Raw genomic sequence first — 27,632 nt, forward strand, 5'->3', positions numbered from 1 at the left:
ATGGTTCGTGGGGACACTTACTTGTCCCAGCCCCCTTTTCTGACGATCCGGGATCTGTGCTCGGGGAAAGGTCTGGTATGGATTTTGGGGGAACCCTCATGCCGTTTATTTCGGCATAGGGGGTTACCCTTAAAATCTATATCAGACCAAAGGGCCTGGTATGCTCTTGGAGGGGGAACCTACACCGGTTTTTTATTTAAAATTTGGTATGGAGTTCCCCCTTAAGATCATCAGAGCACAAGTCGTATGCCAAAGTCGGATCATTCAAGATGGCGATCCGACTTTCATCCGACTTCAATGATATTCAGTGGGCTGAAGTAGAATCAAAGTCAGACCAAAGTAGTGCAGGGAGCATTTTCAAAGTCGGACCAGTTAAGATAGCTCCCTTAGGGAAACATTGATTTTCACACCTCATGTGACATGAGTGTGAACTCAGCCTTAATAAATCAGCTCCACTCTTTAAACTCGTCACAATACTGGGCATTTTAAATTGATGAACAGATGCATAAACAAGTCTTCAAGGAAAACGGCATGCCAAAGAGGATCCAGACATGCAAGTGTAAAATTTAAGCTCGTCCAGGTCCTGTTGCTTCCCAAAATGCCCTGCTGGTCCTTTAACCGCTTGTGGACCAGCCGCCGCAGTTTTTCTGCGGCAGAATAGCAGGGCTGGGCGAAACCTTATGTCACTTCACCTTTTGGCCACTAGGGCAATTGCTCGTGACAGAGCGAGAACCATGATCTGTGCATGTAAACACACAGATCCCGGTTCTCTCAGGGAAGTGGAGACAGATCGTGTGTTCATACTATGTATGAAGACTGATCCCTCTCTCCTCCTAGACAGTTCCACCCCCCCCCCCTACAGTTAGAACACACATAGGGAACACAGTTAACCCCTTGATCCCCCCTAGTGTTAACCCCTTCCCTGCCAGTGACATTTGTACAGTATATATATCGACCTAAACAGGAAAAAAACTTTTTTTTTTTTTGATAAAAAATGTGGGATGTTTATTATAGCAAAAAGTTAAAGATATTGTGTTTTTTTTCAAAATTGTCGCTCTTCTTCTGTTTATAGCTCAAAAAATAAAAAACGCAGAGGTGATCAAATGCCACCAAAAGAAAGCTCTATGTGTGAGAAAAATTTTTGTTTGGGTACAATGTCGCATGGCCGTGCAATTGTCAGTTAAAGCGACACAGTGGCGTATCGCAGCCAAATCTTCCGGGGCTGAAGTGGTTAATGTCATGTGATCTCCTTGACCAGTTGAGAAGTTCTGTGGACAGGCACATCCTTTCACAGGGAAATGAAGATTTGCCTGTATATTCAGCTTTATCAGCTCTGTTTTGTATTCATTATTCTAACATGAAGTTCCTCTTCTTTTGCTCTTCATTTTTAAATACATACTCTGTTTTCAAAATAAATAAATAGTAAAAGGAATATTGCTTGTTGTACAGTATTTGTGAAATGAATATTTAAAGTGTGACTTAAGTTTTGGATAGAGTTCAGATAGAACATCTCTCCGTTTTTATTGCTGATTCACCCTCACTATTTGTCCTGTTTATTGTTATCATTTAAAGTGAAAGTAAAAGAAAATTCCACATTTTGGGTTTGGCACCAAAATGAAAAGGAACAGATGGTAAATCTTCCAATGGGGAATTTGGAACATTTACAAATTCTGATGACCCTGGTGACACCTTGGGATTCCCTCACTTTGGAGGGATTTCCTCTCGCTTCCCATTTTGGTTATGGGACAGGAAGTAAAGGGAAATCTTTCCTATGGGACACAAAAGAAAGGAAAAAAAAGCTGACTGGTTATAATCCTCCCTTATGCTGTGTACACACGACAAACTTTCCGGCAGAAAAGGTCAGACGGAATCATTCCGTCGGATATTACGATTGTGTGTGGGCTTCATCAGATTTTTTTCTTCAAAACTGACCTAGATATAGAACATGTTTCAAATCCGACACAAGGGCAGCTATTGGCTACTGTCTATTGAACTTCCTTTTCTAGTCCCGTCGTATGTCATCACGGAGGGCTTTCACACTGGAGCGGTGCGCTAGCAGGACGGTAAAAAAAAGTCCTGCTAGCAGCAAATCAATAGGGCAAATCAGTGGGGCAGCGCAGCTATACCGCTGGCAAAGCGCCCTGCAGTGGCGCTTTGTGGGTAGTTGTAACCCTTTTTCGTCCACTAACGCCCCCTAGCAACCAAATACCGCCGCTAAAACGACGGTAAAGCGGCACTAAAAATAGCGCCGCTTTACCTCCGACGCCCGCACCGCCCCAATGTGAAAGGGGCCTTATAATGGCAGTAGACTGGTCTTATGTAAACATTAGAGATATCAGAAGTACAAAACCAGCCAGTTGACTTTTGATGTGATATCTTGGAACCTGTTGATCTGGGTGCATTTATTGCCAAATTAACCCATAAAAGAAAGGGTATTGTTGTAACCCACAAAGGACTTATCATGTAGCATTGTTTTGTTTTTCTTTTCACTTCACTTACCTTTTTTTTTAATGTTTTTTCCTCTTAGGATGGATCCCGTCAAAAACAAAAGAAAACGGTGTCCTTCAGCACAATGCCCAACAATCGAAAGATCAACAGCACAGCTGCTTGCATCTCCTTCATGATGGAGGGGTGCGAGATGAAGAAAGTGCGCTCTAACTCCAGGATGTACAATCGTTTTTTCCTTTTAGATCCAGATATGCGTTTTCTACGATGGGAGCCTTCCAAGAAGGATTCAGAGAAAGCTAAACTGGAAATTAAATCGATTCGTGAGGTGCGTGTTGGAAAGAAAACTCCAGTTTTGAGAAGTAATGGCCTGTCTGATCAGTTCCCAGAAGAATGTGCCTTTTCTATCATTTATGGGGAAAACTATGAATCGTTGGACCTTGTTGCCAGTACTGCTGATATTGTCAACACTTGGGTGATGGGTCTCAGGTACTTGGTATCTTATGGAAAGCACACTCCGGATGTTGTAGGAGCTAATCAAACAAGTTTAAGAACACTGTGGATCTCATCTTTGTTTGAGATTGCTGATATAGAAAAAAAAGGACAGATTCCATTGTCTAGAGCCATTCAGCTTATCAAGGGACTTAACCCTGGTATGAAGACTTCAACAGTAGAGCTAAAATTCAAGGAATTGCAGAAAGTTAGTGATAAATATGGCAGTAATATTACTTGTGATGTTTTTGTAGAGGCCTACTGTGAACTGTGTACCAGACCAGAGGTATTCTTTTTACTGGTTCAGTTTTCTAGCAATAAAGAGTATTTGGACCTAAAAGATCTGATGATCTTCATGGAAGTGGAGCAAGGTATGGAAGAGGTAAATGAAATTATAGCGCTGGAAATCATCAAGAAATATGAGCCTTCCAAAGAAGGACGTGAAAAAGGATACCTCACAATTGATGGGTTCACCCGATATCTTCTTTCATTAGACTGTTATATATTTGATCCTCACAAAAAAGTGGTCTGTCAGGATATGACAAGGCCATTATCACACTACTACATCAACTCTGCTCACAATGCATGCCATCTAGAAGACCACTACTGGGGCACATCCGATATTAGTGGCTATATACAAGCCCTTAAGATGGGATGTCGTAGCATTGAGCTTGTTGTTTGGGATGGCCCAGATAATGAGCCTCTTATCTACCTTGGCGTGTCTGTGGTTTCACAGGTGGCTTTCCGAAGTGTAATAAGTGTAATAGACAAGTATGCATTTGAAGCATCAGAGTACCCATTAATCCTTTGTTTGGTAGTTCATTGCTCTGTTCGACAACAGCGTTTCATGGCCCAGTGCTTAAAAAAGATCCTTGGTGACAAACTTTACCTAGATCCAGCATGCCATGATGAAAACTACTTGCCTTCTCCAGAGCAACTGAAAGGCAAGATTCTAATAAAAGGTAAGAAGCTGCCTTCAGATAATTCTGACTCAGAGGGAGATGTAACAGATGAGGATGAAGGCATGGAGATTGCTAGGAGATTGGGTCACGATGATCGTGAACATCTTAATGGGGCTGCCAACAGAAAGCTGCGACTCTGTAGAGAACTCTCCGACCAGGTAACTCTCTGCCAGTCCGTAAGGTTTAGGGACTTTGAAAACTCTAAAAGAAACCAAAAATACTGGCACATATGTTCCTTTAATGAGGTTACTGCTAGTCACTTTGCCAATGAATATCCTGAAGAGTTTGTGAAATACAACAAAAGATTCCTCTCGAGGATCTACCCAAGTTCAATGCGAATAGATTCTAGCAATATGAACCCTCAAGACTTCTGGAAATGTGGTTGCCAGATTGTGTCCATGAACTACCAAACCCCAGGTCTTATGATGGATCTTAATACAGGATGGTTTAGACAGAATGGAAACTGTGGCTATGTCCTTCGACCCTCAATAATGAGGGAAGAAGTATCCTATTTTAGCGCCAATGCAAAGGACTCTTTGCCTGGTGTGTCGGCTCAGCTGCTTCACCTAAAAATTATTAGTGGTCAAAACCTCCCTAAACCTAAAGGATCAGGAGCAAAGGGAGATGTGGTTGAACCATATGTTTACGTAGAGATACATGGGATACCCGCCGATTGTGCAGAACACCGGACAAAAACAGTAACACAAAATGGTGACAACCCAATATTTGATGACAGCTTTGAGTTTCACATAAACCTTCCAGAGTTGGCTATACTGCGGTTTGTAGTACTAGATGATGACTTCATTGGAGATGAGTTTATAGCCCAGTATACCATCCCATTTGAGTGCCTGCAGACTGGCTTTAGGCATGTTCCTTTACAGTCTTTAACAGGCGAGTTCCTCCAAAATACCACATTGTTTGTCCACATTGCTATCACTAACCGAAGAGGAGGAGGAAAAGCACACAAGAGGGGGCTCTCTGTACGAAAAGGCAAGAAGATTCGTGAATATACATCCACAAAGACTACAGGCATCAAAGCAATTGATGAGGTGTTTAGAACGGCTACTCCTTCCCTTCGAGAGGCCACTGATCTTCGAGAAAATGTTCAGGTAATTCACTTACATATATCTTTGCGTTTACTCCCTTTTTCAAAAGCTTTTTAAAACATCTTCTGGGTAAAATTAGAGCTTTTATGGCTCTGTATACATCAAGATTAAATGATCCCTTCCGCTGCGTTTTTCTTCCACTAGATTCATATAACCTGTATGTGCTACATTTTTCCTTTCTTGCTCCTACCTTTTAATTAAGCATAAGCTGAATGGGTATTAAAATCTTGCTGTGCTCTCTGAGTCTAATGCAGAGTTTTTGAAATACTGTTCTGTAATTAGAACATGCTAACACTGGATTATTCTGCAAGTGAAACTCAAACCTGTCCTAAGGTAACCTTGGCTGCAGCATCCAGTGAGATCGGGCTGAGTGATGCACATCATTGAGTGACATTTAAAAAGCACCTGTCACATATGCAGATGCTGGATCCTCATTTTCCCTTTATGCACCTTTTAGTTTTAAAGGAATAAGATGCTGTTTTCAACACTTCCCTTGTTTAGTAGAGGCCAAAGAACTGTACACCTTGTAGAGTACTCCCCATTTTCATAAATAAGGACTTTTGTCAACTAATGTGAGAACTTTATCTGAGAGTCAACCGGAGGGGGTGGTGGTGGGGGGCTAGTTCTAGAGCTTACCTGCCTACTGAATTTTTACCTGCTCTATGCAAGTATTACACAGAGTGGCCCTGAACTACCTCTTCTGGGGTCCCTCACTGGCACTGTCTGCACCTTCATGTTTGCCCCCATAGCAAGCCGCTTGCACACACAGCATGACTCAGCCTCACCCCCCGCTCCGTCCAGACCAGTGCTGCTGCAGACGGGGCACATCATTGAAACAAGATAGGACTCGGGTAAGTGTTTAGGGAGGTTAAGGAACAATACAAGTAGTGGGTATTCAAGGAATGCATTAGGGTGAAAAATGTATTAGCTTCATAACCACAAAACCTTAACCTCTTCTGGACTGCCCCACCTACATTTACTGCAGCAGGGTGGCTCATCTGCAGGAAATCACATACACGTATGTGATTTGCGCCCACCGACCCGGCGGTGATCGGATTTGATTCAGAACCGACCAATCATCAGGTCCAGGCCACTGATTTATGTGTAATGTAAACACAGGCACAGGAAATTATGCAATCTTCTCTCCTAGAGTCCTTTTTGGTTCCAGCATGAGAGAAGAGCATCTACAGTGAGTACAAGCACTACACTGACACCAGAACACATCATTTAACCCCTTGAGCCTCCCCCCGTTAACCCTTTCACTCCCTGTCACGGTGTCATATTTTTTTTCTAATCACTGTATTAATGTCACTAGATAGCGTTAACGTCAGTCCCAGATAGGGTCAGGGTACCAACCATTTATTCCCTAAAGTTTTAACCCCCAATTAACCCTTTCACTGCCCTGTCACAGTATCATTAGTACAGTGTACAGATCATTTTTTCTGATCACTGTATTAGTGTCACGGGTGATGCCAGTTAGCAGACAGCGTCAGATTGTCCGCCACATATTCATGAATATGTTTTAACCCTTTGATTGCCAGTAACACTAATACACACACCATACACCTCCATTACTAGTATAGTTTGAACGGATCAATATCTTTGATCAGATCAGAACTATACTCGCATCCCCAATAGTATAGTTTTCCCAAAAACACAGCGTTCGCAGGATCAGCCCGACACATGCCAGCACCTGTGTTTAGCCCCTCCACCCCTCTCCCAACAAGTGCAGTGTTGGTAGATCACTGTCACTTCTGATACTCAGCACACAAAAACCGCAGCATTAGCAGAGTCAGGCTTGTCTCTGCTAGTGCTAGCAGTTACATTTTTTGTAGCGGTCCAAACCAGGTGCTTTTTCCCCTGTGAGTCATACTAGGTACCTATAAATTTATTATCTAAAATGTAGAACGAAAGGTACACTAGTGAAGAGGCCTACAGGATACTGAGCATGACAGATGAGAGCGATGGGGAGTCCTCACTGTCAGAATCTGGCTCAGAATACGAAATAGAGAGCAGCGGCACCCTAACAGATAGCTCTGACAATGGATTAGAAGTCCCTGATAATCTGACCCCGTTCCCAGGTTGCTGAGGTGCTACAATCTCGTATGCAGCAGAGTGCCAGTACTAGTGCTCTACCAGCAGCCTAATACATCCTGGTCATAGACAAACAAGCACTGCAGTAACACTTGGTGATGTGGCGAGTCCCATAAGTGCAGTTCAAGCTGATGCGGTGGCTAACACAAGTAGTGTCCCACAGCCACCAAGAATTCAACCCCAGACCCATAGTGCCCTTCCTGATGTGCTTGCAAATCCTGATTGGCAGCCCACAGACTTCCGGCCAACCTGGAATTCAGGTGGAAATAGCAAATTTAACACTCCTTTTTTTTTTTTAGCTGTTTTTCACTGAATATTTGTATAGATTTGCAACCTTGTATATGCCCCAACAAGCTGTCTGTGTAGATGAGTCCGATTGTTTGGGACTTGGTGTCACCCTTATTTGGAAAGGGGTACCACTTGTACATGGACAATTATTACACAAACGTGACACTTTTTAGGAACCTTTTTGAATTTGGTATTGGTGCATGTGGCACCATGCAATTTAATTGCCGGGGCTTCCCCCAAGGGCTGGTAAATACCCGCCTTAGACGGAGGGAGAGAGTCTGCTTAAGAAGTAATAAATTGCTTGCAGTGAGGTGGATGTACAAATGGAGCGTTTTCATTCTGTCTTCCATTCACACAGATACGACAGTTCAAACTGCAAAGGGGACTAATGTTGTTGGGAATCCTCTGTGTCCATGACTACAACCTTAAAATGGGAGGGGTGGACTTTAACGACCAGATGATGGGGCCGTACTTAGTTGCCCGTAAGTCCAGACACAAGAAGGTGTCCGTATATTTATTCCAATTGTCTCTGTTCAAAGCTTATGTACTATACAAAGCATCATAAAAGTGGATCCTTCCAAAAATGTAATGGAAGAGATCATCGCAGCCTTTTGTATCCAGAAGGCGCTGTGGCCCTATTTCCCAATCCAGATGCAGTGAGTCGGCTGCATGAGAGGCATTTTCCAGATGTCCTCCCTGGTATCTCTACCCAAAGAGCACCCCAAAAAAGATGCAGCGTCTGTAGCAAACGTGGATATAGGTGTGACACCCGCTATTTTTTATCTATCCTGTCCTGCCCAACCTGGTCTCTGCATCCAGGACTGTTTCAGTCGCTGCCACACACTAGTGGATTATTAGTATAGGGTACAGCATGGCACAGTCTAGGGCAAGCCCACAGACTGCATGAACAAAAAAAGAGCATTACAATATATGCCCAACAAGGACCAGCAACGTACTGGTATACGTTGGCTTTGACAGGTTATACCGGGATGATGCCTACAGGCATCACCTTGGTATTGTTTTTTTCAGCTGGCGCTTTCATGTAAAAGCAATCCTAATTAGCCGCTAGACTGCTTTTACCAGCAGCGCCGTTTTTGAATTGGGAAAGCATCTTATCACACCGATCTTGGTGTGGTCAGAGGAGAGATCTAGAGTCTAATAGACCCCACATTTTTCAAGGAAAGATTACCTGTCGCTACCTGTTGCTATCATAGGGGATATTTACATTCCCTGTGATAACAATAAAAGTGCATGTGAGGTATCGCCGCAAATATCAGATCGAGGGCAGTAATTCTAGCAGTAGACCTCATCTGTAAATCTAAAGTGGTAACCTGTAAAAGCTTTTAAAAATGTGCGTAATTTGTCACTGCTGCACAGGCGTGTGCAATTTTATATCATGTTGTGTTTGGTATCTATGTACTTGGCAAAAGATCACCTTTTATGATTTAAAAACAATTGCGCAATATATTGTGTTTTTATGCATTCAAATTAAAAAAAGTTTTTTTTTTCCCCCAAGAAAATTGCTGCACAAATACTGCATGACAAAAAAAAGTTCACCATTTTGTTCTGTAGGGCCTCTGCTTTAAAATGTATAAATATATATAATGTTTGGGGGTTCAAAGTAATTTTCTAGGAAAAAGGTATTTTCTAAGAGGCATGGTGAATATTTTGCTATATCTCATTATGCTATATCTTATTATATCTCATTTGTTGCAAAAAATTTTTGGGAAAAATTGTATTTCTGCTTTTCTTTTTTCAGTTTTCAAAACTTTGTGACAAAAAGCAGGATCTGCAAAATACTCAACATACCTTTCAGCAAATAGTTTGGGGTGTCTGCTTACTGAAAAGCTGTCATTTGGGGGGGGGGGGTTTGCTTTCTTGACATTTCAGGGCATCCAAAATTGTGATAGGTAGTGTGGAAGTGAAAAGAGCAATTTACGCTCTTAAAAAACTTGAAGGCGGTGATTGGTTTTTGGGGTCCTGTACACGGCTAGGCTCCCAAAAAGTCTCACACATGTGGTATCCCCCTACTCAGGAGAAGCAGCAGAATGTATTTTGGGGTGTAATTCCACATATTTATTTTTTCTTGTCATTTTCAAACACTTGTGACAGGAATATGAATTATTCAATGGGCTCAACATGCCTCGTAACAAATTCACTGGGGTGTCTACTGTCCAAAAAGGGGTAATTTGAGGGGGGGGGGCTTGTACTTTCCTGCCATTTTAGCACCTCAAGAAATGAGGTAGGCAGTCAGAAAGTAAAAACTGAGTAAATTCCAGTAAATGTACCCTAGTTTGTAGATGCTATACTTTTTGTGCAAACCAAGAAATATATGCTTATTAAAAGAGTTTTTTTTTTACCAAAGACACGTAGCTGAATACATTTTGGCCTAAATGTATGACAGAAATTTAATTTATTGATTATTTTTTATAACAAAAAGTAGAAAATATATTTTTTTACGATTTTCGGTCTTTTTTCATTTATATCACAAAAAATAAAAATCTCAGTGGTGATCAAAAACCACCAAAAGAAAGCTCTATTTGTAGGAGAAAAAGAAAATCAATTTTGTTGCAGGACCGTGCAGTTACCAGATAAAATAGCGCAGTGCAAAATTGCAAAACATGCTCTGGTGATGAAGGTGGTGAAACCTTCCAGAGAGGAAGTGGTTAAAGTGGAACAAAACTGTATCTGAGTAGCACAAACTAAAAACACTAGCATTTCTGGCCTTGGTCATCTTCACTAAGGCTGCTTTCACACTGGGGCGAGAGCAGCGTCGGCGGTAAAGCGCCGCTATTTTTAGCGGCGCTTTACCGTCGTTTTAGCGGCGGTGTGCGGGCGCTAGCGGGGTGGTTTTAACCCCCGCTAGCGGCCGAAAAGGGGTTAAACCCGCCCGCAAAGCGCCGCTGCAGCGGCGCTTTGCCGGCGGTATTGCCGCGGTGTCCCATTGATTTCAATGGGTAGCAGCGGTATAGGAGCGGTGAATACACCGCTCCTTCACCGCTGCAAAGATGCGGCTGGCAGGACTTTTTTCACCGTCCTGCCAGCGCATCGCTCCAGTGTGAAAGCCCTCCGGCTTTCACACTGGAGTTAAAGGGGCCGGTTTTTTTCAGGCGTTACACAGGCGCTATTTATAGCGCTGTAACGCCTGAATACCGCCCCAGTGTGAAAGCAGCCTAAAGGAAAATGATTCATGTAGAATTTATTTTCTGGAATCCTTCTATCCTTTGCTCAGGCATGCAGGCAGGTAGGTGTGCTTAGCCAAGAACCCCTCTCCTCCTGAAGACTCCTGGGATGTATGACATCATTTCCCTAGGCATTAAAACTAGGTAACTGAAGAAATGTAAAAAAAAAAAAGTAAATGATATACTTGTATAGCTATTTATTAATGCTAGCCCCATAAGGATTAAAATAGTCAATGTTGATTGAGAGAATGAGAGAGAATGAAGTTCCACTTTAAAGAAAAAACAGAAACAAAAGACTGGTAAGTTGCACTTTAGTTCTTATGTTTATATATACTTTACATGCATATAAATTAGTAGAAACATATTAAATAGAATGATAAAGGCGATACGAGATGATATGACAATACTCATATTTATGGATAACAATATAATTTAAGATGAAATTTGATGTTAAACCACTTTGCTGCTGTTAATTTTTTTTTTACCTAACCGGCAATCTTTTATGCAGAATCAGTTTTTATCTAATAAACAAGTCTGTTTCTTCTATTGTATAGCCACTAATGCTGATTCATTTAACAACATTCACACAATAAATTGTGTGAATAGTCATTGCAATTATCCAATCGTGCAGATTAAATAAGTAATCAGGGATTTTCCTTTTACGATTGGATAATTAAAGCTTCACACACATAAACAATCTCCCATCATTTAGTAAATCATCCTCACGTTTATTAACCATTTTTTTTCTAGTATTTCTTCTTTCAGTTTCTGGAAAAAAAAATTTCCAAGGTTAAAAAATTAGGTATGAAGATTTAGGGGTCTGTTTATAAATGTTTTTACACAAGATTTATGCATTTGTTTTATATCAATTTATTAATTTTCAATTTGTATTTTACCTTCTGAGCTTCAGAACAGATTGATTTGTTTTCAGGTATAATAGACCTGATCTTCAGTTGCTGAAAATTTTTGTTTTATTCAGATTGGATCCTATACTAGAAAATGAGAGAGCAGTGAGAAATTGCATTTTTGACAAAACCAGTGTGCAGACCCTACACTTTATCAATAATCTATTATGACAATCATCCTGCAAACTATTCATGATCATATTATGAGGCATTTTAACACCCAGACTCTATGAAATACAAATATCTTTATGATTCATGTATTTATGTACACTACTGAAGTTGCTCCGACTTCAGAAAAGGTTCCTGTACTACTTCAAGGCGACTTCTAGGCGACTTGTACCCATAGATTTCAGTGGAAGTTGCCTACAAGTCAGATGGTCGTCTATAGTGAAGCGACTTAACAGGAAGAAGAAAATAATTTACCCAGGTACTCCCCAGTAAACAATAAATAACAATAAACAATACATTTTTTTTTTTTCAAAATCCCAGGGAGCGCCATATTACCCCATCCTTTACTCCCCAGTAAACAGGCAGCCCCCTGCTTCCCACAGAGTACTTCCTGTATGCCGTTATCTCTGTATACTAGTGAACAACATGTATGCACAGTGTCGACCAGAGCCCACAGGGAAGTCCGTCACAGAGAGCAGATTGACAATGAGTTCCTAATAAGGCTCATGAAGCAGCATCCTTGTATTTATGACAAGACTGATGCAAACTACAAGGATCAATATAAGAGGTACAGTGCCTGGCTGGAGATCTGTCGACTGACTATTGAGAATTGGGAAACATTGTTGCCGACCGAACGTAGTGACAAATGTAAGTTTAACCTTTTATTTAATTTATGTCTGTTATCCATGTGTTGTGAAATAAACATCCCAGGCACTGACATACTTGACTACTCATGATGGGAATTGTAGTTCTGGAACAACTGAAGGACCAGAGTATGGAGAACCCTGGTCCAGTTTATCACTGATGTCTACTACTATTGTTAATATATGTAGATAATGAATGATCAATATTAGCCAAAATAATGATTGCTTTATTATCACAGTTTATGTAAAAGGTAACCAAAAAATATTATTTAAAACATTAACGACAGTATAACATAGCATGAAAAAATTAGAAACTCAATAACTGCAGGCTTTATAAAACTTTACAGGAAAAGCAACAGCAGCAAAATATATATTTAAAGAAGTGAGCAATGCAGTTAGGAAATGGCATGCATTGGCCATTCTAATGAAAGGAAGTAAGAAGCAAATTGCTCTCGAACAGTGGCACCATCGCTGGATCCCCTTGTAGCACTGAGGTGTGCACTTTCCATGTCATGCATAAGGGAATCCTCGAAATGGTACCCGTCACGTAGCTAGACATAATTGTGCAGCACGCAAGTTTCTGTGACAGCAGTAATTGCATTTTCAATTTTTACTGCAATAGGCATATGTAACAAACGCCATTTATTGGCAAGAATTCCAAAACTGCACTCAACCACCCTTATTGCCCTTGTTGGACGATAGTTAAATACTTTCTTAGGAGTTGTCAGGTTCCTATTGAAGTAAGGCCTCATTAAGTGTTCCCCCAAGGCAAAAGCCTCATCTGCGATGAACACATAGGGTACTGGGGGTGCAGTTGTGCCAGGAAGAGGACAGTTATCAGGAATATCTAGCCGATTATCTCGTAGCCTTTCACCAAAGAAGGAATTAAAAAAAAATACATGAATCGCAGCTACTACCATAGGATCTTATATCTATATAGGTGAAGCAGTAGTTTGCATCGGCCATGGCAAGCAGTACAAAGGAGCAATATTTTTTGCAATTGAAGAACATACTTCCACTACCAACAGGCTTAATGACACGCACATGCTTCCCATCTATAGCGCCAATGCAATTGGGGAAATTGCACCGACTCCAAAATAGTTTTGCAATATCCCGCCAATTCTCTTGTGTAGGCCTCTTCATAACTATGGTGTTAAGCACATCCTATAAGATTTGGCAGGTTTCTTGGATGATGTAGCTAATTGTTGACCTGCCTACCTTGAACTCATAATGTAGGCTAACTAGGGAATGACCAGTTGCCAGGTATCTGAAAGACAAAATACATAATTGATTATGTTCCTATTTATGTTTTGCAGTATCGATATTACAAAATCGATGGAAGGGATTGCAAGATTGCTTCAAGCGGTACCTCAGAAAAATTTATGAGGCTAAGAGTGGATCTGGAACAAAAAATGCGGCACCCTATGTACACGCAGAGAAACTGGTGTTTTTGAGGCCTTTCATGGATCTAAAAGCTAACATATTTCATATTTGTAAAGTGATACTATACAATTCTATAAAGAAGGGGATGCCTTATCTGTGCCGTAACTGTATTATATGTTTAATGCAGAACACAATCCAGTTTTGAAGTACGCGAAGAAGGGCAGGAGGCATCGCAAGAAGCTGCATCTCAAGAAGCAGCATCCCAAGAAACAGGAGGGTCACTGTCACAGGATCATTCTTTACTGGAAGAATCTGAAGCAGCACAGGAGAGCAACCAAGGAGAGGCTTCATTAAACATACAGCAGCCGGCTGAGCCTATCCAGCTCAGAAGCCAGCGTAGGAGAAGACCACCAAGGGGAAGGCACGGTCAGAATATCAACAGATTTGCAGACTTTGTGGAACATATGACCCAAAAATTAGACTATCTACAGTCCGAACATCATGGATTTGGTTTAATGGTCACAGGCTATTGCTAAAACAAAATTCTCCAGGAGCAGAAGCATAATGTTAAGAAGGCTGTGATGGACCTCCTTGAAGCCAGTATGTGCAATGAGCCATCAATTGCTTCTTCACCCATGTTTGGACCACCACCACCATCCGGTCCCTACTATACATACCCAAACCCTCAACTGTCCAGAACCCACCCCTACTATCCCCCTCGCTTTCATCCATACTCTGCTGAGTATGGCAATGCAATGAATCCTGCCCATCCACCAATCCTCTATCCATCTCCAATTCCATCCACAATTGGCGCACCAGGGTACCAACCATTCAGTCATAATTTCAACAATTTTCCACCAACACCATTCCCAAGGCCTTCAATCAGCTCTGCAACCTCCGGCTACAAACCAGTTTACGAACAATTGTAAATTAAAAAAAAAAAAGTTTCTGTTTGAGATATATTTCTTATATATACTATAATATTAAAATTTTTTCTGTTTTTCAAAAATTTATGGATGTTTGTTTGCTACATTTTGCAATATTTATTCAATGGTATGTTTTTTTTTTTTTTTGGAATAAGCATACTTACCTAGGTGGATGCAGCCTTGCGCCGATGCTACATCTGTCCACTGTCAGTTCTTCACACAGAACTGAGTCAACAAACCTCGTCGATGACTCGGTTCTCTCCCCTCCCCGAGATTAGAGCTGCTGACTGAAAAAATTTATGGATGTTTGTGTGCTACAAAAGAATTGCACTCATGTGACCTGTTGGAAAAGCCCAGACAAATTAGCTCAGACTGGACTTTGCCATAATGTTGCAAATATAATACTAATGTGCATCAAAAAATAGATAGTTTACCTTAGTGTAATAATCAGTCTTTCAGTAGGTTAGATACTCCTCCTATATGATGTATTCTGTCGCTCCAGATGGATGTAAACCAGACGAAGCAATTCGTCAAAACTTTAAAATGAATAAAGAAGGTAATTTACTATATTGAAAATAAGAAATATCAGCCATTGGTTGCTACACGCACACATTAAACAATTTTAGCCTACAATATGCAAATATGAGACCTTTAATTGAAGGGGTTCTGCCGGGGTGATGCATGCAAGTTCACAGATCACCCCAGTAACATTGATTAGAGTGGATGGTCGGCATTAGGTACTGTAGATAACAACCAATTCAGCTAAATAGCAATGTTTGCCATTTTAGTCTCTAGGGTCAATGCTACAAAATATGGGGCTGAAAAAGACTTTCTCTAGCAAAAAAAATATGACAAATAGGTCTGGTTGGCTCTGGTTGGTCACAGGCAAAATTGCCTGTCCTGGAGGCGACTCGAAATCGCGTTGTAAGTCGCTCAAAGTCACGCTGAAGTCGCCTTGCAAAGTCGCGCTGTAAGTTGTGTTGCCCCTGTGTGAACCGGCACTCAAAGAGTAACTCCACTTTCATGGGAAAAGAAATAGCAAAAAACAATAATATTGCTTATAAAATTGCATATTGTTATTGAATGTCATTAAAAATGACCATTCCCTTTCAATCTGCAGCTCTGTAATTTTCTGTAAAATGCAATGCAATATGGCTACCTGGAGGTGTCCTGTACACAGAATGCCCCCTCAGAAACATTATTTCCTGCTTATGTGATTGGCTCATTGATTTTCCCAGAAGTCTACACTAAGATACAAGTCAGATTTTAGGCAATTCCTGCAACAAAAATTACATTTTTGGTGAGATACTCCCAATAGGAAATCACGTCTAAAGGGATGCAGACCCAGCAGCTTTCCTCATTAGAGCCCTGCAGGTGCACTTCAATTTCCCACATGGACACAGACAAACGCACAGGGATTTCTTCTGAAATACAAAAGGTAGGAATCTGCAACAAAGTTTGGTAAAATTCTTGTAATGTACTTAGATCACCCAGAGGGGAATTTTTTTCTAAACAAAAGTGGAGTTATTCTTTAACCACTTCCGGACCAGCCACCGTCGATATACATCTGTACTTTGAAGGAGGATATCATTGTTAACACCGGTATCCTCTTCTTCAGTGAGCGGATCGGTTTAAGATAAAAGTGGTCTTTACAGCAGATTCACCACGAGATCGCTTTTGTCAGCAGCGGGAGAGGGCCACCCCGCCGCGATCCAGTGCCCTCCGCCGCTTACCGGAGGCAATCGGGTCCTTCCTGTGGCCTGACATGGAGATGAGTGAGGGGAAGATGGCCTCCACCTGTCTCCATATCATTGCAGGGCAGAAGCGATGTCAAAACGTCACTTCTGCCAATAGCTCTTAAAGGGCATTTTTTTTTCTTTTTAAATGACAAAACTATTTTTTTTTACTTTTTTTTTACCCCAGATCTCATATTTAAGAGGTTCTGTCGTGCTTTTTTTCTTAAATTATTAAGATTGTCATAAAACTATCTCCTATTTTGTAGACGCTATAACTTTTGCGCAAACCAATCAATAGACGCTTATTGCGATTTTTTTTTTACCAAAAATATGTAGAAGAATACATATCGGCCTAAACTGAGGGAAAAAAAAGTTTTTTTCTATTTTTTGGGGGATATTTATTATAGCAAAATGTAAAAAATAATGCGTTTTTTTCAAAATTGTCGCTCTTTTTTTCTTTATGGCGCAAAAAATAAAAACTGCAGAGGTGATCAAATAACACCAAAAGAAAGCTCTGTTTGTGGGAAAAAAAGGAGTCAATTTTGTTTGGGTACAACGTCGCACAACCACGCAATTGTCAGTTAAAGCGACGCAGTGCCGAATCACAAAAAGGGGCTTGGTCCTTTAGCTGGAAAATGGTCCGGGGCTTAAGTGGTTAAACACGCCCCATCCCAACGAGCTTGCGTGCATCCACATATGAAAACAGTGTTCAAACTACACATGGGAGGTATTGCCAGGAACGCTAGAGCAAGAGGAATTGCCCTAGACCTTCTCTGTAACCTAAAACATTCAAGCTGTAGAATGTTTTAAACGTTGCCTTTTACTGTTGTCTTATTTTTTAATTCAAACAAGTGTAAAAAGTGCGCTTGTAAGACCACTGCTCAAATACGGTGTGACAGAAAGTATTGCAACGACCGCCGCTTTATTCTCTAGGGTGTTAGAAAAAAAAATGTATAATGTTTGGGGGTTCTAAGTAATTTTCTAGCAAAACAACCTGTTTTTAACTTGTAAACAACAAATCTCAGAAAGAGGCCTGGTCCTTAAATGGTTAAGGCCTCATTTAGTTGTGCTTTGAAGTCTGAATGCCCAATAATGCACCTATTGTGTTAATGTTGCATTTTTGATGTGTGTGATACATTTGTAACGTGTTTGGGTTGCGTTTAAATATCGTTTTCCAGACACCTGTTCTGTGTTGGTTTTCTATTTTATGGATTAATGTGCCATCATCTCTGCTAGTAATGCTTTCTAAACACATCTCAAATGCGCTGTAAACACCGTAGAGGCATTTGTGACATGTTTATGTTGACATTAACGGAAGCAGGTATAGAGTTGTAAAGCCTGCCAAACATCAGGTCACAACAGGTGACACAACAGGTCAGTTTTGACGCAAAGAGATGCACATGCAACCATGTGAACATCAGTGGCCTCTGCAGTACATACAGGTTTGACAGGAATTTGTGGGGCTTAAAAAAAAAAAAAAAATATATATATATATATATATATATATATATATATATATATATATATTTATATTTTTGCAGCTTTTGTATACATTGCTTTATAATCATTTGAGGGGGACTTTCAGGCACTCCATTGAGGGAATGGAGCATGCCCTTTCTACATTCCCCAAACACAAGACCCCGGGTTTCCTACTGAATAGTACAACCCCAATTCCAAAAACATCCAATTAATCTAATTTGTTTCAAAATGTTTTTCTAGCTCTTCCTTTTAAGTATCACTTACCAGCTTTATGTTGCCATGCCCCAACTTCTTTGAGGCGTGATGTTGCCATCAATTTCAAAATTACCAAATTTTTTTCTGAAAATGGGACATTCTCTCAGCTTTAACATTTTATATGTGTTCTATTTTTTTATTGTGAATAAAATATGGGTTTATTAGATTTGCAAATCATTGCATTCTTGTATTATGTAGACTTTTTTGGAATTGGTGCAGTGTACAAGACCTGTGCCCTACTGACCCCTGTTCTCTGCCCTGCCTGCTCCTGTTCTGCACCCCTCAGACCCCTGTTCTTTTGCCTTGCTGACTCCTGTACACTGCCCTGCTGATCCCTGTGCATTGCCCTACTAACCCACTGTATACTGACCTACAAACTAGTAGCCTCTGTACACTGCCCTACTGACTCCTGACTACTGTCCTGTTGACCTCCTCATTCTCTGCCCCCTGACATTTATTACTGCACCTCCACATCAGACATGCTAGATCTGGCTTTGCTAAATGTGAACATATAGTTGAGCGAAATGTCCATGTCTTAGTGCTTAACTGGTGCTTGAGGGCGATGATCTATTTAGTCCTCTTAAAGATAACTGAACCTCTCTCACGATTTGCCGGCCGCCTAACGCAGATATACTGTGGCAGAATGGCACGCGTAGGCAAAGTAAGGTATGGGTACGTTACTTGCCCGAGGAGGTTGGCATCGCTCCGGGAGCGATCCATGCTGAAGGCGAGACCACTGATTCATGGCTACCCCTCACGATCGCTCCCGGCGAATGGAATCCCTCCTCTGCTCCTGTAATGTAAACAGAGGCAGAGGAAGTGATGTCATCTCCCCTCATGTCAGTTTTGTCATTCCGGCGCCGAGGGGAGAAGACATCAAGTAAGCACACCAAACACTACACTAACAGTAGAACACGCAGGCACACTTTTCACCCCCCCTGCACCCCCTGTCACCGTGACACCAATATCAGTTTTTATTTCTTTACTAATTACTGCATTGGTGTCATTTGTGACTGTTATAAATGGTAAGGCAGTTATTGTTAGGCACCTTTTGGGTCTAGGGTACCCCCTGATAAAGGTTTAACCCCCTTGATCACCCCCCATCACCAGTGTCACTAAGCAATCTTTTTTTCTGATCGCTGTTTTAGTGTCACAGGTGAAGCTAGTTAGGCAGGTAAGTATTTAGGTTCACCGTCAGCTTTTTATAGCGTAAAGTACCCCCATATACTACCTAGTAAAGGTTTTAACCCCCTGATTGCCCCCTAGTTAACCCTTTCACCAGTGATCACCGTATAACTGTTACGGGTGGCGCTGGTTAGTTTGTTTTTTATAGTGTCAGGGCACCCGCCGTTTATTACCTAATAAAGGTTTAACCCCCTGATTGCCCAGAGGGTGATATAAGTTAGGTTTTAGGGTCAGATAGGGTCTGAGTCGCCCCAGGCAGTGTCAGGTTAGTGCCAGTACCGCTAACACTCACGCATACAGCATACACCTCCCTTAGTGGTATAGTATCTGAATGGATCAATATCTGATCAAATCTATACTAGCATTCCCAGCCGTTTAGGGTTCCCAAAAACGCAGTGTTAGTGGGATCAGCCCAGATACCTGCTAGCACCTGCATTTTGCCCCCCCCCACCCACCCAAATGCAGTATCGACCGATCATTGTCACTTACAAAACACTAAACACATAACTGCAGCGTTCGCAGAGTCAGGCCTAATCCATGCGATCGCTAATGCCACGTACACACAACCGGACTTTTTGACAGTAGAGGTCCGACGGAACGAGTCCGTCGGACAATTTGATCTTGTGTGGGCTCCATCGGACCTTTGCTTGCCTAAAATCTGGCGGACTTTAGAAATAGAACATGTTTTAAATGTTTCCACCGGAACTCCGTCGGAAACCAGTTCCTACCGAGAAATCCGCTCGTGTGTATGCTAGTCCGACGGACAAAAACCGACACGAGGGCAGCTATTGGCTACTGGCTATGAACTTCCTTATTCTAGTCCGGTCATACGTCATCACGTTCGAATCCGTTGGGCTTTGGTGTGATTGTGTGTGGCCAAGTCTGTTCATTCGGAAAGTCAGTCAGAACTCCGCCGAAAGTCCGTCGGACTTAGTCCCGCGAAAAGTCCGGTCGTGTGTACGCGGCATTACAGTTTTTTTTTGTAGCGCTTTGATACAGTCGCTGACACCCTAGGAGCTTTTTTACCTGTGAGTCTCACTAGTGTACCACTAAATTTAGAGCCCAAAATGGCAAATCGAAGGTACACTACTGAAGACGCCTACACGTTTCTGAACATGACAGATAGTGAAGAGGAAGTCACTCATCTGTCGGGTTCAGGCTTGGAATACGATCCTGATGACCACAGCGACTCCATGACGGATAGCTCTGATGATGGAGTTGTGGTCCCTGCCAAGGTCAGGCATACCAGACTCTGATCGTCTTCTTCTTCTGTCATTGAGGTGCAAGAACTGCAGGTCCCTCATATGGAGCAGAGAATTACTAATGCCGCTCCTCCTGGTGAACTGGCAAACACCAGCGGCCTAGTACAACCTGGTCGTAGTCAAACCAGCACTGCAGTATCACGTGGTGACATGGCGAGTCCCATAAGTGCAGTTCAAGTTGGTGAGGTGGTAAGCACAAGTAGTGTCCCGCTGCCACCAAGAACAAGACAAACACAGGCCCGTTGTGCCCATAGTGCCCTTCCTGCTGCATTCGCCAATCATAATTGGGAACCCACCACTTCTGCAGCACCCGTACTTCCCCCATTCACTGGCCAACCCGGCATTCAGATGGAAACAGTTGATTTTACGTCACTTTATTTTTTATTTGCTCTTTTTCACCGAAGATCTCTATAGATCTATTGTGGACCAAAACAATTTGTATGCTGGTCAACACATCGCCACTATTCCCCAGTCCTCCCTTGCCAGAGATTGGAAACCAATTACGGTTTCTGAATTTAAGCTCTTGCTGGGCCTTTCCCTCCTCATGGGCATAACTAAAAAGAGTGAGTTGCAGTCATATTGGTCCACTGACCCAATTCACCATATGCCCGTGTTTTCTGCCTCCATGACCAGGGCATGATACGAGCAGATTTTGCGGTTCATACATTTCAACAACAATGAACTATGTCGTCCTCGTGGAGACCCTGAATATGATCAGCTCTACAAAATTCAGTTCCTCATAAACCACTTCAACCAATGTTTTGCAGACTTGTTTACTCCCCATCAAGTTGTCTGCGTTTGATGAGTCCCTGATTACGTTTTCTGGCTGCTTGTCATTCAAACAGTACCTTCCCAGCAAGCGTGCCAGATATGGGGTCAGGATGTATAAGCTCTGTGACAGGGCCACAGGCTATACATGTAGTTTTATGGTTTATGAGGGAAGAGATTGTCACGTAGAGCCGACAATCTGCCCTGGCTACATAGGAAGCGCTGGCAAGATTGTGTGGGACTTGGTATTACCCTTATTCGGAAAGGGGTACCACTTGTACGTGGACAATTATTACACGAGTTTTCCACTTTTTAGTCACTTCTTTGATCATCAGATTGGAGCATATGGCACCGCTTTCCCCAGCGGCTTGTAGATTACTGTCTTAGGCTGGGGGAGAGAGCCTGCTTGAAGTGTAATAACTTGCTCGCTATGAAGTGGAGGGATAATAAGAATGTTTTCGTTCTTACCTCCCTTCATGCAGACACAAAGGTCCAAATTACTACGGCGACTGGTGGAGAAACCCCTCTGTGTCCACGAATATAACCTTAACATGGGAGGGGTGGTCCTCAATGACCAGTTGTTGGCGCGGTACCTGTGTCTGTTTATGTATTTCAATTGGCTTTGCTGAACACTCGTGCTATACAGCGCTTCAGGACGTACTGGATCCTTCCTTAAATTCCAGGAAGAGATTATCAGAGCCCTTCTGTTTCCAGATGGTGCTCCACCTTACCATCCCCAACCAAATGCAGTAAGCCAGCTGCATGAGAGGCATTTTTCCTTATGCCCTTATGTCCTTTTTTTATACTTTACTGTTTACTGTGTTTTATTGTTAACCATTTTTTTGTTTTCAGGTACGCCATTCAGCTGCAGCGCGGATTTATTTATCTTGACAGCAACAGTGTTTGCTCCCACTATACATAAAGCCATGACTCCAGTGCTGCCGGAGGTGATTTCACCACCACAGTAAAAAAAAAAAAAAAAAAGCGAATATATGCCGAAGCATGGGGGGCAGCAGGGGTGGAGGAGCGATTTGCTCCTACTTTTTGGGGAGGATGCTCCCATGCTTCGGCATATATATATTTTAGGCACAGATTGCGTTAAAAAATGTTTTATTTTTTACTATGTTTTTTTTTGCATTTGCAGGTATAGTATGTCTTATTGTTATACTGTAATGTAACTTTGTTTTATTGTTAACCATCAGTGCTGTCGGAGTTGATTTCACCACCACAGTTAAAATAAAGAGCATATATGCCGAAGCATGGGGGCAGCAGGGGTGGAGGAGCGATTTGCTCCTAACTTTTGCGGGCGGGTGCCCCCATGCTTCGGCATAAATAAATGGTGCATGTATGCCCATCATTAGAAGTGGGTGGATGAAGGAAGGTATTCTAATGGTGGGTATACCCACTGATCAATCTCTTTTTTTTTTTTCCTTCAGCCCACAGGCTGCATGAAAAAAAGATTACAATATATTCCCAACAAGGACCAGCAACGTACTGGTATGTTTCTGGACTTTGAGTGGTTATACCAGAATGATGCCTGCAGCTTTAGGTATCATCTTGGTATCATTCTTTTCAGCCAGTGGTCAGCTTTCATGTAAAAACAATACTAGTGGCTAATTAGCCTCTAGACTGCTTTTACAACCAGTGGGAGGGAATGTCCCCCCCCCCCCCAACTGTCTTCTGTGTTTTTCTCTGGCTCTCCTGTCCCAATAGGGGACCCAGAAATGCAGCCGGTGGTTCTGCCAGCTGATCATAGAGCTGTTCAGAAACCAGAATGGCTCCAATCATCTCTATGGCCTAAGAAACCGGAAAGCTGCGAGCATTTTATGACTTAGATTTCGCCGGATGTAAACAGTGCCATTGGAAAAGCATTTTATCACACCGATAAGAGATCTAGGGTCTAATGGACCCCATTTTTTTTTTTTAAAGTGTACCTGTCACTACTTATTGCTATTATAGGGGATATTTACATTCCCTGAGATAAAAATGATAAAAAAATAAAGAAAGAAAGGAACAGTTTAAAAATAAGATAAAAAAGCAAAAAAAAAAACAAAAAAGCACCCCTGCCCCCCCTGCTCTCGCGTAATGGTGAACGCAAGCTTTGGTCTGCCGTCAAATATAAACAGCAATTGCACCATGCATGGTGAGGTATCACCGCGAAGGTCAGTTTGAGGGCAGTAATTTTAGCAGTAGACCTCCTCTGTAAATCTAAAGTGGTAACCTCTACAGGCTTTTAAAAATGTATGTAGTTTGTCGTCACTGCATGTTTGTGTGCAGTTTTAAAGCATGTCGTGTTTGGTATCCATGTGCTTGGCCTAAGATAATCTTTTTTATTTCATCAAACATTTGGGCAATATAGTGTGTTTTAGTGCATTAAAATTAAAAAAGTGTGTTTTTCTAAAAAAAAAATGCATTTGAAAAATCGCTGTGCAAATACTGTGGAAAAAAAAAAAAACTATGAAACACCCACCATTTTAATCTGTAGGGCCTTTGCTTTAAAAAATATATATAATGTTTGGGTGTTCAAAGCAATTTTCTTGCAAAAAAAATTTAGTGACAACTTTTTGTAAATTTTTTTTTTGTCATTATTCAATCACTTGGGACAAAAAATTAAATGTTCAATGGCCTCTCAGCAATTTCCTTGGGGTGTCTACTTTTCAAAATGGGGTCATGGGGGGGGGTTGTACTGCCCTGCCATTTTAGCACCTCAGGAAATAGGCAGTCATAAACTAAAAGCTGTGTAAAATCCAGAAAATGTGCCCTAGTTTGTAGACGCTATAACTTTTGCGCAAACCAATAAATATACGCTTATTGACATTTTTTTTTACCAAAGACATGTGGCTGAATACATTTTGGCCTAAATGTATGACTAAAATTGAGTTTATTGGAATTTTGTATAACAAAAAGTAGAAAATATAATTTTCCCAAATTTTCCATTTATATTGCAAAAAATAAAAACCGTAGAGGCAATCAAATACCATCAAAATAAAGCTCTATTTTTCTGAAAAAGGAACGCAAATTTTGTTTGGGTACAGTATTGCATGGCCGAGCAATTAACAGTTAAAGCGACGCAGTGCCAAATTGTAAAAAGTGCTCTGGTCTGGAAGGGGGTAAATCCTTCCGGGGCTGAAGTGGTTAAAAAAGGTTTAACTGACTTGGAAAAGCAATATTAAAAAAAAAATAAAGACATCTTTCTTTTTTAGCAGCTTTTGTTATATTTGGATTAGAAAGATCCAAGCTGTGTAAGAAAACAAGATGGAGACTCGCTTTTTTTTTTTATTATTGCAGAAGGCCAAAAACTTAAAACTACTTGTAGGCCGTTATTTGCTTGTTTCCCCCTGTATTCTTTTAAATGCAGTTTAATCTCTGTTCTGCTTTGAAGTCTTCAGTAAAGCAGTTGTTAAACCAGAATCCATACCCAGATATCTTGACATGTTAGATACAACAACAATCTTTGTACTAGTGAAGTACATTGCTAGTTCTTCTACCTTCTCATCTGTATCCGACAGTATAAAGAACATATAACAGATCTCACATGGCATAGCATGGCTAACATTTAGACTTCAACTTCACTCCCTATACAAATGGATTATGTTAGTCGAAACCAAATCAATGTTTTATTATCCCGTTCTCTGCGATTAGATCATCTTCTGTTATACAACATTTTGATTTATGCTAAATTTTAGTTTTCTGTTTTTAGCTTTTTAACCCTCTCTAATAATAGTAAAACATAATTTGTATTTTTTAGGTTTGTGGAATTGATCCATTTAGAAGAAGAAATGTTTTTATGGTTTATCAGTTACACATGTACCAAGTCTTTGGACATTAAACTGTTAAAACAAACCATCCCTGACCTTCCTAGCTGATTTTAATGCAGAGTAACTGCTGTTAGTTTACATCAGAAAGTTGGCAGGCTGTCAAGATCTGCTCTTAGAAAAACACAGTGCCACGTTGAAAATAATTTCTTCATAATGCTTATTGATACAGAGATGAATGAGAGCTTGGTTTAAAGGCAAAACTTTTTGCACTTCTTTTTTTTTTTTTTTTATAGAGTAAAGCCTCGTACACACAATCAGATTTTTGGACGAACCTTCGTCCGTTTTTTTGTTGCATGTTAGTCTCATATCGAAGGTGAAGAGGTTACTCACCATAAAAAAAATTCTCTTACGACAGAATTCAACTTCAGAAGTGACGTAATGCGTTGAATAGTTTTGTATGTATTCTTTCTTTTCTGAGCATGCGTAGTGTTGCTCTTATGATTTTTTTTCAGGCAAAACAGTACTAATTCATCGAAAATCAGACGTTTTGTTTACATCTGACAAAAATTTTATAGTCTGCACATCCAGGTTTTGTCGTATAAAAAAAATTGGAATTGGCTGTCGAAAGCACTATACTAACGATCCGAAAATTGGTAGATCATTTGTTGGATGAAATATTACTTCCACTTTTCGTATTGTGTGTATGGGTCTTTAGGGAGTGTTATAGCCCCTGTCAGTGTTTTGCCATCTGTGCCCTACTGGGGAGATTTTCCTTCACTTCTTGTCCCATAGCCAAGGAAGTGGGAGGATATCCTTCCAAAATGAGGGAATCCCTGGTTATCACCAGGGTCATCAGAACTAGTGTCCCCATTGAAAGATGTCCCTTCTATTCCTGCTCTGGTGACAACCCAAAATTTGGGATTTTCTTTTACTTTCACTCTCAATGATGATTAATGGGGATACTTTTATTGTAGAAGACAGCTAAAATTCGACTTATACTACTTAGCAACACACTGCTTATCTAAAGCGGCCGATTTACTAAATGAGGAGAAAGCTTGCATAGCTCAATTGGGCTCTATTAGCTTTCGACACCCAGTCATATGCCCCTTGCTACTTATTTTTCCCTATCTCTTTTTGAGATATTTGGTGAGAAAAAAAACATTTGAAATGTACATTGTATCTCTTGCAGCAAGTAATTATACATGCATGTACAATCATGTTTATTCATGGCATGTGTACTAGGGCAGCATTGGACTGAAATACATTGCTGGAGTTGTGGTACATACTTTATGTTGCTTGATTCAACCTCATTCTGTCCTCCCTGCACAAATCCTAAAGGTGCAGTATAGGCTAATTATAAAACACTCTTAGGATATTGCTTTAGGTAAGGCTGGTGATGGACAACAGAGAGCAGGCCAAATGGACATTCATGACCTAGAGCATCAGGTTGCAGGGACTATTGATTGCTATTGATAGTTTTTATTTTTTCGCCAGCTCTCCAGAATGTTTATAATTTTTTTTTTTTTTTTAATCAAGATCTTTTTTTTTTTTTTTCTAGTGATCTCCATAATATTTTCTCGTTTTGTGTGTCAGGTTTTGTGTGCCACTTTCCCCTGCCACCTCCTGGCTGCCACTTTCTACAGCTTCCTCCTGGCTGAGGATTTCCTGTGTATGAAAAAGGGACATAGTTTTAGTTTATTGTTCATCAATCACACACAATTTTGAGAAATATGTTGAACAATGCTATACCTGACTCAAGCTGGGCTCCTCCACATCTTCTTCCTGGGTGGAAGGACCAGGTTGGACTTCGGACGCCTCAGCTAGGGTGGAAGGAAGAATGGAAGGAAGGATTGAGGGTGATGGCCTGATTTCAGTCTGGTCTGACAGAATTCACAGTCTGTCATAGTACCACAGCCTGGAGACATGAACGTCATCTGTTGTTGCTGCTCCTGATCTCTGGGAATCCTGGACCTTCTTGCGCTGCCTATTATATGTGCTCCTCGGGCCACCAAATTTGCACTTCAAATAGTTGATGTCTGCCGTGGGGATCTGCGACTTCACAAATTCCAGCAATTTATCCAGTGCTGCCTTCCTCTTTGGTCGATTTGTATAAAAGGGGTGTTTTGTCTGCCACAGACAGGGCAGCTCTCTGTACAAATCAATGAATTGGGGGAAGAAATCATGATCGTTGAATCGATCCATTTTATCTGCAAGACACAACACAAGACAAACCCTAATGACAGGCTAAACGTGCATAATCTTGTCCCAATATAGGCCTCAATCTATAAGCAGTATAGGCCACTGATGCCCCAAGTTAAAATTGTACCTTCGTTAGAACGATCAGCGCTTCCGCTACTCTGTCCTCCGCTCACAGATCGTACGTACGACGCACGCGTGTTACGCTTTATATACACTGCACATGCGTGAAACTCCGCCTGCCCCTGACCTTCTTTATAGTATATTCCCTGCCTCTTCTCTTTCGATGCAGTGGGAGAGCAGATGGCGGAGAAAGAACAAGTGAATGAAGACAGCAGCAACGACAAAAGCCCGTCCCGATCCTGGAGGAGATTTAAGGCCTCTAATATGTCCTTTGC

General features: G+C 41.3%; 1 protein-coding gene across 1 annotated transcript in view; it reads left to right on the plus strand.

The window, feature by feature from the left end:
* The window catches only part of LOC143935594 (inactive phospholipase C-like protein 2), a 303,650-nt gene that overhangs the window by 160,983 nt on the left and 115,035 nt on the right, over positions 1–27,632 (plus strand). Inside the window, exon 2 of the mRNA XM_077459578.1 lies at positions 2,528–5,008. Within this exon, the coding sequence (XP_077315704.1) occupies positions 2,528–5,008 (2,481 nt within the window). The remainder of the gene's footprint in view (positions 1–2,527; positions 5,009–27,632) is intronic.

This window comes from Lithobates pipiens, unplaced genomic scaffold (assembly GCF_037356315.1).
Source record: "Lithobates pipiens isolate NorthernLeopardFrog02 unplaced genomic scaffold, aLitPip1_a1.2 Scaffold_28, whole genome shotgun sequence".
Classification (NCBI taxonomy): Eukaryota; Metazoa; Chordata; class Amphibia; order Anura; family Ranidae; genus Lithobates; species Lithobates pipiens.